The 12,835-nt window shown below is 47.7% G+C and overlaps 1 protein-coding gene across 2 annotated transcripts; it reads right to left on the bottom strand.

Moving 5' to 3' along the window:
- Positions 1-2,549: 2,549 nt before the first annotated feature.
- On the bottom strand, positions 2,550-6,096 carry RBM3 (RNA binding motif protein 3). 2 transcript variants are annotated; one of them, XM_032426689.1, is made up of 7 exons: positions 5,986-6,096; positions 5,277-5,396; positions 4,919-5,025; positions 4,170-4,275; positions 3,981-4,074; positions 3,430-3,515; positions 2,550-3,111 (listed from the first exon to the last, which is right to left on the bottom strand). In XM_032426689.1, the coding sequence occupies exons 2-6, from the start codon at positions 5,377-5,379 to the stop codon at positions 3,455-3,457; spliced, it is 471 nt and encodes a 156-aa protein (XP_032282580.1). In that variant the 5' UTR covers positions 5,380-5,396; positions 5,986-6,096; the 3' UTR covers positions 2,550-3,111; positions 3,430-3,454. The 2 variants fall into 2 exon arrangements, with proteins under 2 accessions (XP_032282580.1, XP_032282581.1); XM_032426690.1 differs by having other exon boundaries at positions 3,430-3,512; positions 5,986-6,093.
- Positions 6,097-12,835: the final 6,739 nt, after the last annotated feature.

The following is a 12,835-nucleotide window of genomic DNA, read 5'->3' as shown; positions in this document are numbered from 1 at the left end:
GTGGAAGAACGCAGCTGGGCAGGGACAGGTTTTGTCCTGAGAAGCGGTCATGCAACACTGGCTACTGATCATTACCCAATATGCCTTAACATACCTTGAGTATACACAGCAGCTTATTTTGAAAAGCTTATTGCAAGTTTCCTACACCCCCAAATCCAGGAGTGTGTGGGGCAAGGGTATGGGTGTACTATCAGTAATTTGCTATGTCCTAAAATGTCCATCTGGTGGGTACTACTATTCCCATTTTACACATTGAACCGGAGGCAGAGAAATGAAACTGTGAAGCAGGATGTGAAAACAGTGTTTTCAACCCACATGGGGTGGGAGGGGTTAGGGCCTTGGATTTATTCTTGAAATGGGCAGGGGGTGGGGTGTCTTAAAAGAAAGGTTTGGGTCAAAGTTTTTGGTCTAGGCAAGATCCAGGGCTTGAAAATACAAGTATTTGCAGACCAGGGATCTGGTCTTCGCAGGCCTTGGGACAGAGGTTCTTTAGGAACCTCTGCATGGAGTTTCTGGTCTCTGTGGGTTCTTGACGGGCATGCACACTAGTGAAATTCTGGTCAAACTGAAGCAGAGGACAAGTATTTTAAGGGGGCTTTGACTCCCATATCTGCAAATTTTATTGATTCAGCAATTGCAGTGAGAAAACAGAGTCCTCTAAGCCCTTTTCTTTAAAGCAAATAATCAGCAAGAGACTGGGCCTTTCGGGCTGGATTACAAGGGATCTCCTATTTAAATAAGCTCTATGCCCAATGTGGAGCTTGAACTCACAACCCTGAGAACCAAGGATCACATGCTCTACCAACTGAGCCAGCAAGGCACCTTTCTAACATCAGAGCAGAGCAGGTGTAGGCGGCTGTGGTCTTTACTGATGTCACTTAGGGATCACTTTGTTGCAGAACTCTGCGGCTGATTATGGAATCTTGCCTCAAGCCACACCAAGGGTGAGGACATTTCACTTCCCAACAGGCAGGGAGCAGGTGCCCCCCACCATAGCCTACTTGCAGGGTGGTAATGGTGCTCCTCCTGCCAGCCCCCACTGCCTTGGCTCCCCAAAGGCCCAGCACAGAAAGCCTCCTCAGACCAAGTACCCAGTACCTAACCAGTGGTGGTAGCCCCAATGCCCCTTTTTCCTGGCTCAGTGGGCCAGTGAGGAGTTGTGAAAAGTTCTCTAGTCTCTACCCACCTGCCAAAGCAGATTCATGATTACTTGGGTGGAAGGGTCCTTGGAGCCTGTCCCAACTAGCTGGGACCAGGGAGGTAGGCTTCTAATACTGGGACTCTTCCAAACAGGAACCTATAGTTTCAGTCAGTTCAGGGAACCATACCACCACCACAGACTGGGTGGCTTATCAATTTCTCAGTTCTGGAGGCTGAAGTCTATCAGGGTGCCAGTGTAGTTGAGCTCTGGTGAGTGCTTTCCCAGACTACCAACTTCTGGTATCCTCACGTGGCTGAGAAAAGAAGGGGGAAGTTTTCTTCTGACTCATGAGGGCACCACCCTTCATGACCTTATCTAATCCTCATCACCCCTGCCCCCCCCAAGGACCTCACCTTCAATATTGGACTTTTGAGGGAACACCTTGAGTTCATTAACACTCCCCATGAGTGAGGAAATAAGGCAGTTAAAAATGTCCTGGAACTGGCCATCTGGTGGTACTTGACTTTTCCAACAACTAGGTGGAAGCCACTGACACAACTGATTAGAAATTCCAAAAGGAGGGATAAAGCTAAGAGGACTCCAATGCAACTGCCAGAACCAGGACCAGGACCGAGGACTGAAGACCAGCTACAGGTGCAAAAGCAGGCCCAACCATTACCACCACCTTACCACCAAAGACCCTCACAGCACCAAAGACTGAATCCCTGTGACTAAGAGGTTTGCTAACTATTCTCAATGACTGTACATGCCTATTAAATGTACTTAACCCTCAAGAAGAAATGTGAAATGCCCATGAGGCTGAGGCGCACTGGGTTAAGTATCCTACCCAAGGTCAAATATAGCTGGAAAGCAGCAGAGACTTCGTTTGAATCCTGGAATCTGAATCCAGAGCTTTTAGAACCTTGTTTTCAAACCAGGATTCTTCCATGTTCCTCAAAGGGGAGTTTAGTACACTTCCTCCACCTCCCAACATTTCAGAGTAAGAAGAAACTGGAAATGCTGTTTATGACAGAGTTTAACTCCCACCAGGTGCTTGAATTCTCAGAACAATCCTGCAAAGGGCACCCACTGATGCTGAGAAGCTAGGGAGACTCAAACCCAAGCGGTCTAATTCCCAAGCTGACACTGATCAAAACAATGGGACCAAGAAGCCATCTCAGGAAACCCAATTCCAGCAAGAGTATTTATTTCCTCTGTAACTCCTACCACCCCCACGTTTCACATATACCCAAACGCAACCAAACTTTGAGCTGGAGAGATCTACTCTTATGGCAACTGCTGCCTACCCCCAACTAAATTCTTTCCTAAAAGCCTCCCTTCTTGATCTTCCATTTTTAGTTTGAAAACTGGGTCGAGCAAGGAAAAAACACATATCAGTATCCGTTTGTTTTCATGTTTCAACTTTTTAATCAGCTCCGTGGACATCCTAAAATGCTAAATGAGACACAACAGAATATTTTTTCTTCCAGTACTAAAAAAAGGACATTCACAAATATTTTAAGAAATTTCTGTATACTTAGGGTGGTGACCTTGAATAAAAAAACCCACCTCTTAATTATTTTGATTTCTTGTACTTGCCATTTGGAAATTTCTTCCTCATCGTGACAAACATTGTATACAGGCTTTTAAATGCCTGTTATTTTTTTAAAGCAGTCTGAACAAACATTTTTTGCCATAATCAGTAATCCTGAGAGTCCAAACTGAAAAACTGGTAAAAGGAAAATACCCAGACTCTACAAATGTCCCACGATTAGTATTTAAAAGGGAGAAAATTTTAGAAAACACATGGAGCTTTCTAAAAGGTCTTTGTGACAAACTACCTTGGGAGCTCAGTTCAAAAATAGAAGTTGATGTACTAAAACAGATGTGTCAGTGCAGCTCCAAAAATCTTTATAAATACAGCCATTTGGAAGGATGATCCTGGACCAGAAGTTTTATTCCTTGTGTATCTGAGAACAGTAAGAAGGGGGAGAATTGTAATGTTGGGAAGGCAGAGGCACACATGCTCACCTCCCAGGGTTGATAAGGATTGCTGAGCAATGCTGCTTCATCTCCTCCATGCCCAGCAAGAGATTACAAGGGAGACAGGTTTTTAGACATCCCCTCCCAACAGCAGACTAGCTCTGACAGGCACCTGAGAGCAAAGGAGGCCTAGGAATGGTGTCAGGTGGGCCAGGTGAACTAAGTGCAGGCAGGAGGAAAGGTTGAGTGGAACATAACAGGGCTGGTGGACAGAGGTCCACTCAGTGGCAACACATAAGCCTCACCTACATTAGGTGCACATGCCTCATCTCAGTTGTCGTAATTGTCTCTGTAATTTCCTCCTGAGTAGCGGTCATAACCACCCTGGCTTCTGGGAGAAAACATACATAGCAGTTAGCACGAATATATCCTAGACACCTTAGTATTAAAAACCATACGCATTTACACATCCTACCATGTTCTGTACGTTATTATACATACTTTAACATGTAAAACAAATGTATCAAACATATACAGTACAGAAATCACATAATTACTTGACATATAACTTGCATACAACATATTAAACACTAATAATATAAACATAAAACCAACATGACACGATAAACATGTTATTACCATCTACCATATTACAACTTCATCATCTTACAATTTACTAGTGCATTACACAGAACTCAAAACGTACTGAGTGACATACTTAAAAAAGAGTTTCATTATAATTTGTAAAAGCTAACACGAGCTAACACCAAAATGAGGTATGTATGAACTCTCAGGCAGCTGAGCTCTTAAAAAGAAAGCAGCACCAGCACAGTACCCCAATCCCTTGGCTACCCACCTGCCACCATAGTCTCTGGACCTTCCATATCCATACCCATATCCTCCAGGTCGACTGTCGTATCTGCCACTCCCATAGCCCTGGTCCCCACCACCTATAGCAGATTAAGAAAAAGTTTAAAGGCAGCTGTCCAGATTAAGTCACTAATAAGCCACTTTCCCCCATATCCAAACTTACTACTGCACTTACCTCTAGAGTAGCTGCGACCACGCCCATGGGCCCCAAAGGCACCCCCTCTAGTTCCCCTGGCCGACTTGCCCGCGTGATCCACACGGATCTGGCGACCATCCAGAGACTACGTGTGGGGAGACACAAGGAGGATGGGTTAGTGGTCAAACAGGGCAGTAGTAAGGGAAGAATGGGTAGGGCAGGTAGGCAAAAGAGCCCAGAAACTCCTGCTGGGCACCAGGTTCTGGGTGCCATGTTCCATAACAAGCTCCTTTGACCAGAATGGTTTTATCAGGAGCTACAGAACCCCACAAAATGACCTAAATCCACCGTGTTCCCCCTGCTACTACTTACATCTTGACTGAACTCAGGCTGAGTTCTCCTCCCCACTCCTATAAGCTGCCCCACTATTAGGGCTAGATAGACACCTCTCTTGGTTTGAGACTTCAGAGTCCATCCCAGAAGACTCACGAGGTCCTCTCCGGGCCAGGCCCGCAGGTCTGCAGACTCTACTACCTAAGCCCAGGGCAGGTCAACCATCCACAGGTGGCTTCTCGGCCTCATGCAGGACCAGTCGTCGCCTCCCAGGCAGCCCGGCTCTGTCTGCCGCTGCCCTCCACCCCCTAGAACAGAAGGCAGTCATGCTCCTGTGAGTGGGCACTGCGGGGTTTGGTGGCCGCGCTGCCCCTAGCAGACACAGAGGGAAAAACAGAAAGAATGGTGGAAGTGGCAGATGGGGGCAGGGCCCCTATGTAGGTAGGAGACCTCACCTCTCCATTCATGGCTCTCATGGCATCTGAGGCATGCTCTGGATTGGTGAAGGTGATGAAACCAAAACCCCGGGATCGCTGAGTCTCCCGGTCCTTGACAACGACCACTGGGTAAAAGAGAGAATGTGGGTAAGAAGAACATAAGCGACAAAGGGTGTCAGGTAGAGGATGGACCCCTCCCACCAGTCCTCAATTGAAAGTTAGGGAGTTCTCGTAAGACTACACCTTAGACCTAAGAACAGAAAAAGGAGTACGTGAAAGTCTAGGGTCCTGATTTTTCTCCTTCCATTCCTTGAAACGCAAGGGCCCCAGACTTTCACAAATACCCAGGTCATCATACATCTGGCCCATATCTCACCCTCGGAAATAGGACCGAAGCTGCTGAAGTGGTCTTCCAGAGCCTGCTCATCGGTGTTGAAGTTGAGCCCTCCCACGAAAAGCTTCCCTTCTTCAGAAGACATGGCAGCGAATTCGAGTACTGCGGAGAAGAGTACGAAAAGGGGTGGGAGAAACCGTGGAGATGAGAGAAAAAAGCAGGACCAAGAAAAGATGAAGAAAAGAAGAGGAGACCACAGAAAGAAGGAAACAGGCGGCTGCAGACCAAAAAGGAAAGCAGAAAAGGCGGGAATTGGAGGTGCCGTATCAAGGAGGCAGCCATTTGGGGGCGGCCTTCGCGCATGCCCATATCATCACCACCACGCCCGTCATTTTGTGCCGCTGCGCAAGTCCAGAACACCCTCGCGTTCTCTCTGCGCCCGCAGAATAAGATGGCGGCGGTCACGTGGTGGGGGGGGGAGAAGGGCGCCCGCAAATCTCGGCTGTCGCGCGGTCACTCCCGCCACCGACGTCGCCAGTCCTTCCCAGCATTCCTCGCACTGATATAAGGCGCCAGCCTCCCACCAACAGAAAAGTGTCACCTCTCAGCACGGGACCCGCCCACTCGGGAGAAGCCCAAGCCTACGTGTCAGAAGCCGCTGCTCTCCCTACTCGCGCACCTAGCTCCTGGCCGGCGCGGCGCACATCAGTGAGGCGAGGAGCAGCCGCCTCACAAGACATGTGCTGCTTACCTGCAAATTAAGCAAAAAAGACCAGAAGAAGAGCTACGGTCGAGGAGCGGAGAGACTGGGAAGATTGCCGCGCGGGAAGACGCTTGATAAAGCGTACGTAGCGTACACGTCACGAAACGTCCCCCGCGCGCACCAGCGTTCATGCTTATTGGCTGAAGCCAGCAAGGGGGTGGGAGGAAGGGACGGCAGAGCAAACGGACCAATAAGCTCAGCATGCTTCCGGGAATGGAGGCGAGCCTTGTGCGATTGGTGCACCCTGGGGTCGTATACGCTCGCTGGCCCAGCCATCTTCTCACTTATGCGCGCGAACCCTTTCGCTCTCACGCCCCTTTCCGGCCCTGACATCACCCTGGCCATCCTTGACGTCATAGTCCCCCATTGGTTCTGGCGTCTTCCTCACCATCTCAGTCATTTTCCTGTAGGTCCCCAAGATGTAATTACTGTAACCTCCTTCACCTCTCAGTCCTCTCATATCCCTCAAGGGCCCGATGTTTTATTCGCCACTTTCCCTGTCGTCCTAACCCTTCACAGCCCTTAACGTCAGATCCTGCGTTTTCTCAGTGTCTGATGCTGATCCCTACGTTTTCTTCTCTGCCCAGCATCTAGCCGCCTGTCCTGGGATCCTTTTGCCTGGCGTCATTCCCTCTCATTTCTGACTTCAGCCCTCCTCCTTATCGGACAGCCTCCTGAAGCCAGTCTCTTTGATTTCCCCGCCAGTAGACTGCCCGAGATGCTTTCTACAAAACAGGATGCTCCAATCTTCAGAGGGAGTAAATTCCAATCCACAGAACAATTTTTGTTGTCACTCAGGGTTCCTGAGCCCTTGATCCACAGAAAAGACTTTCACAGTACACAGTGGACTTACCCAAAGCAAGGAGGGGCTGAGCTCACTGCCCACGATTTGGTCTTGTCCAGCTTTCAAAGGGTGTCTAAGCTCCCCGTCAAGGAAGACTGGGTTAGTCTGCTCTCAGAAACTCTACATTTCTTATCCATAGGATGGACTTGTCCAGCTTTCTAAGGGTCAGCCCTCCAAATACAGACTAGATTTGTTAACTTTCAGAGTGCACAATTGTATGCATCCACAAAATGAACTTGTCTGACTTTTGCCATATCCAGGCCTCCTATGCCCAGGATGGACATGATTAGATTTCACATTGTGCATATACATAATGGTCTTAGGTAGCCTTTGGAGAATCTGAGCCCCCATGCAAAAAAGAAGTACTTGCTTGCCTCTCAGAGTGTCTGAGCTCTGATCATACTCTACAGTTCATGACACATCCTCATTGTTGTTCCATGAAAAGCCTCTTATTTTATTTATTCTCTTTTAATCCTGCACCCAACTTTTGTTCTCTTCCTTCCACAGTTAACCATTTTATTGGATTTAAAGTGTATTTTGTTTTTAAGATTTTATTTATTTATTTGACAGAGAGAGACACAGCGAGAGAGGGAACATAAGCAGGGGGAGTGGGAGAGGGAGAAGCAGGCTTCCTGCGGAGCAGGGAGCCCAATGCGGGGCTCGATCCCAGGACCCTGGGATCACGATCTGAGCGGAAGGCAGACGCTTAATGACTGAGCCACCCAGGTGCCCCTAAAGTGTATTTTTTTCAACCTTTCTTTCCTGATAAATGTATTTAAAGCTACAGGTTTCTTGTATTAACTGATCTTGCTGTGTCCTACAAATTTTGCATGTAGTGTTTTAATATTATGTAGTTGTAAATATTTCCTTTTTTAACATTTTATTATTTTAAGATTCTTATTTATTTATTTATTTGAGATAGCGTGGGGGCGGGGGGAGCAGGGCAGGGAGGGGCAGAGGAAGAGGGAGAGAGAGAATCCCAAGGAGAATCCCCACCAAGCATGGGGCCTTATGTGGGGCTCAACCCTTGGACCCTGAGATCATGACCTGAGTCATGAAATCAAGAGTCGGATGCTTAAGTGACTGAGCCACCCAAGCGTCCTTATTTATTTATATTTTTAAGTAAGCTCTATGCCCAACATGGGGCTTGAACTCTCGACCCCAAGATCAAGAGTCCCATGCTCTACGGACTGAGCCAGCCAGGTACCCTAGTTGTTAATCTTTTTTTTTTTTTTTTTTTAAGATTTATTTATTTGAGAGAGAGAGGAAGAGAACGAACACAGGGAGGGGCAGAGGGAGAGAAAAACTTTAGCAGACTTCTTGCTGAGCTCGAAGCCCTGCTCAGGACTTGATCTCAAGACCCTGAGATCATGACCTGAGCTGAAACCAAGAGTCAGATGCTTAACCGGCTGCACCACCCAGGGCCCCCTTTCTTTTTTTAATATTTTTATTTATTTATTTATTTATTTAGATTTATTTGAGAGCGAGTGAGTGCATGAACAGGGCAGAGGCAGAGGGAGAGGGAGAAGCAGACTCCCCACCGAGCAGGGAGCCCAATGCGGGGCTCGATTGGAGGACCCCAAGATCATGACCCGAACTGAAGGCAGATGCTCAACTGACTGAGCCACCCAGACGCCCCTATTTATTTTATTTTAGAGAGAGAGAAAGAGAGTGCGAGCGGGGGGAGGGGCAGAGGGAAAGGGAGAGAATCTCAAGCGGACTCAGCTCTCACCTCAGAGCTGGACACACGCTTGTTCCCACAACCCTGAGATCATGACCTGAGCCAAAACCAAGAGTCGGTTGCCGAACCGACTGAGCCACCGAGATGCTGCCTAGTTGTAAATATTTCTAAAGTTCCTTTATGATTTGTTCTTTCATCTAAGGGTTATTTAGTAATGTTAGTTTCCAAAGATGGTGGGTTTTTTTTAGCTTTTTGCTGTGCTAATTTCATTGTATTATGGTAAGAGATAATGCTTAATATTGATACTTTTGAATTCATCGAGGTGTTAGTGCCCTAACGTGGTCTATTTTTGTAATTGTTTAAGTGTAAGCATAAAAGTAGTCTTCTCCAGGGGCGCCTGCGTGGCTCAGTCATTAAGCGTCTGCCTTCGGCTCAGGTCATGATCCCAGGGTCCTGGGATCGAGCCCCGCATCGGGCTCCCTGCTTCGCGGGAAGCCTGCTTCTCCGTCTCCCACTCCCCTTGCTTGTGTTCCTGCTCTTGCTATCTCTCTCTCTCTCTCTGTCAAATAACTAAAATCTTTAAAAAAAAAAAAGTAGTCTTCTCCTTTTGTTAAGTGTGGGTTATACAGGAATGTGTTCTTATATATATGTTAATATATAAATCATATATATTATGTATAATATATATTATACATATATATATAAAATATCAAGCTTAAAAATGTATTGTTCATGGGCGCTTGGGTGGCTCAGTCGGTTAAGTGTCTGCCTTTGGCTCAGGTCATGATCCCAGGGTCCTGGGATCGAGCCTGTGTCAGGTTCAGTGCTCAGCAGGAAGTCTGCTTCCTGCTTCTCCCTCTCCCTCTGCCCCCCCCTTGTGCACTCTCTAATAAAAAAATCTTAAAAAAATTTATTGTTCAGTGCTCCTTAGGTGTATATGTGTTTGTGGTAGATGTATCTTCCTGTCAATGAGTGTATGTCCTTCTTTGTCTTTTGTGATCTTAAATTTTATTGTTAACTATTGGGATGGCTATCCCAGCTTTCTTTGGGCTTTTATTAATGTGCTCTATCCTCTCTTCATCCTTTCATTTTCTTTTCTTTTCTTTTCTTTTTTTATTTTTTTTAAAATGTTTTATTTATTTATTCATGAGAGTCAGAGAGAGAGAGAGAGAGAGAGGCAGAGGCAGAGGGAGAAGCAGGCTCCCTGCCTAGCAGGGAGCCCGATGCGGGACTCGATCCTAGGACCCTAGGATCATGACCTGAGCCGAAGGCAGACGCTCAACCATCTGAGCCACCCAGGCGCCCCCATCCTTTGATTTTCAACATTTACCAATCTTTGTGTGGGTGTTGTTGGACCTTTTTTTTTAATCCAATGAGGGTCTCGGTGTTCTAAATTTTTTTTTTTTTTGATGTCATGTTCCATGATTCATTGTTTGCATATAACACCCAGTGCTCCATTCAATATGTGCCCTCCTTAATACCCATCACCAGGCTAACCCATCCCCCCACCCCGTTCTAAATATTTTTGTGATTGCTATTTATAGTAAAACTTCTGACATCCCATTTCATATTCTCCATTTATAGTACTTTTCTGTTCCCTTTTTTCCTATCATAGTCACACCTAATATTTTCCTTAGGTCCCTTTTATATCACTTGTTCTGGTTTTATATTCTACTTTCATCTCTTACTTATTGTATTTACTTAAAATTCTTTACGTGTGTCCCAATACTTCTGCTTTGGATATTATATGTCACCCGGTATGGTAGCCAGCCTCCAATATAGCACCCAATGATCCGTGCCTGCTGGTATTCACGTCCTGTGTAGTTCCTTCCCATGTCCTAGGGTTGGTCGGTGTGACCAAGGAAATATAGCAGTAGTGATGGTATGTCATTTCTGAGGTTAAGTTATAACAGACACTACAGTTCCGTCTTGCTCATGGTCTCCTGCCTGCTTGTTGGGACCACGTGTTGTGAGGAGCTCCGTGGAGAGGCTCAGGTGGTGAAAAACTGAAGCCTCCTCCCGACAGCCTCCTGAGTGGGCCATGTTGGAGGTGGGTCCTTTAGCCAAGTGGTCATGTCTTCAGTCCTGACAACTTGCCTGAAACCTCAGATGAGAACTGAGTCAAAACCACCCAGCTGAGTGGCTCCCAGATTCCTGACACTCCAGAAACTGAGAAAATAAATGTTTGTTGTTTTAAGCTGCCAAGTTTGGGGGTCATTTGTTATACAGCAGTGGATAACTAATACCTCCAGTTTAATTTTCTCTGGAGGCGGTTTTGCTGCCCTGGTGTCTAGTCGTTTCGGTGGTGAGCTCATGTTCCCCGGATGGGAGCAGCTATTGTGGCACGTACAATGTATTGAGGGAAGGCTGAAGGCCAGACTGGACTCTGCTCAACCCCCAGGAGTTCAAAGTGTAAAGAGACGGGTGGGGAGATGAGCCAGAGGGTGGGCAGCCCCGCGCACCACAGGCCAGCTACCACTCATCTGCTGGCGCACTGCTTGGCAGTTCCTCTGATAGGAGTTTCATCTTTAAACTCTAAGAGGAGGCCATCTCTCTAAGTGTCACCACCAGCCCTGGTGTCTGGAGGGGGACAGGTGGGAGAATGATGGCCTATGGCTGCTCATTTCCTCCCCTCAACAGGGTTCTTGCTGCCCTGATAGTAGTCCCCCCCTCTGACAACTGTAAGTGGTTTGGATGATGTCTGCAGTGAGGGGCAGACAAGGACCTTCCCAACACAACATGGGGGAGAGGTTAAGAGCCAGAATTTAAACCTATCCTGTATTTGCTGCCTTTAGCCATTGCCACTCAAAACGTAGGCCACTTAGAGACAGCCTTCCATTTTCCCATAGGTCTCCATAGCTGTGCTGTGGTTTCTGGAACTCACATTTCCCTCTGTAGTTTCTCCTGGGTTGCTTTTGGGCAAGGGAGTCGGTGCCTTGTGCTGTTTGCCACTATGGCAGGAACTAAAAGCCCCAAGTATTCTCGGGGACTAATAAGAGGTTTCTGCCCTTCAGTGTCTCTGAGCTTCCTATTCACAGAAAGGACTCCTCTGACCCTCAGAGGTCCCAAGCTGCCATACACAGAATTGACGTGTCTGGCCCCTCAAATATCTGAGCTCATCAATCACAGAATGCACCCAGAGGGTATCAGCTGGTGCCTGATAAAGGGGCCAGTTCAGGTCCTCAGAGGGCCAGATACCCTCGTATCTTGGATGGCCCTTGGATGGGATGTGTGTGTCTGAGCACCTTTCCGTACTCATTAGACCCATAGTCTTGGAGTACCCTGGACACAGGATGGTCTTGTCCTGCTCTTCCAGTGAAGCGAGCCCTCATCGGAGGAGTGGTCAGCTTCCCCCCTAAAACTGGGGCATGATGGGAACCTTTTAAGGGTTTCTCTCCAGCTTCATATGGCATTCTTGGGGGAGACAGATGAGAGGATGGCTGCCCCAATGCCTCTCATCTCTGTGCCTAGTGCAGCAGCGACTTCTGGCCAGAACCTGCCATAGCCAGGCCATAACCTGAAGGAACCCAGTTACCTAACCCATCATCTGCCATGTCCTTTGTGGAGAACAGCACCTGGCCCATGGAAGAATCCACCTTCTGAGAAGGTAAGTGGGGAAAAGGGTCTTTTTTTGATCATTATCTTCCCAGTAAGTAGGTGACATCTTTTAGGGCCTGAGTTTTATCAGTGCTTGATTTGTGTGCCAACATAAGTGGGATGGAGAAGGCTAAGGAATGGTTTCTGTTGCTAACATGGTTAAGACAGGCCCTCATGAGCTGCAGACCCAAGTTAGGGCTTAGAGCCCTAGACATGGCAAGGCCACCATCCCTTGAACTGGTCCCAAAGCAAGTGATAAGAATAGGCGCCTCAGACCCCTGCCCAGGACCGCCAGCATTAGTGCATGAGACTCACAGGGGAGGGTCTGGATCCTAGAAATGGTGACACGTGGAATGGCAGAAGTGGCTGGCCCAACATTTCTAAGTAGCCTGTCTGTGTAATGAGACTTGCCCTTTTGGAGTTAGGAACTCCCTCTCTCATGCCTCATTTGGGGACCTGTCCTGAAAACGTACATTCACAGCCATAATCCAGACCCTTACCGGCAGACAGATGTACCACAAAATGGCCTCAGGCCTCCCCCAAGCAGTCCTCGACCTGGGCTCACCTTCTAGAACCAATTCTCAGCACCCACTCTCCTGCCACTGGGGAAGCGGGGGCCACCCTCCACCATGTGAGGTGTTTCCGCTCCCTCAGGGCAGGAGCCCCTGGGGACTCCGTCTATAACAAAAACCAGAGAGAGGGCAGAGAAATACACA

The sequence above is a fragment of the Phoca vitulina genome, unplaced genomic scaffold (genome assembly GCF_004348235.1).
Source record: "Phoca vitulina isolate PV1807 unplaced genomic scaffold, GSC_HSeal_1.0 scaffold35, whole genome shotgun sequence".
Classification (NCBI taxonomy): domain Eukaryota; kingdom Metazoa; phylum Chordata; class Mammalia; order Carnivora; family Phocidae; genus Phoca; species Phoca vitulina.
This window is presented reverse-complemented; position numbering and strand designations above follow the sequence as displayed.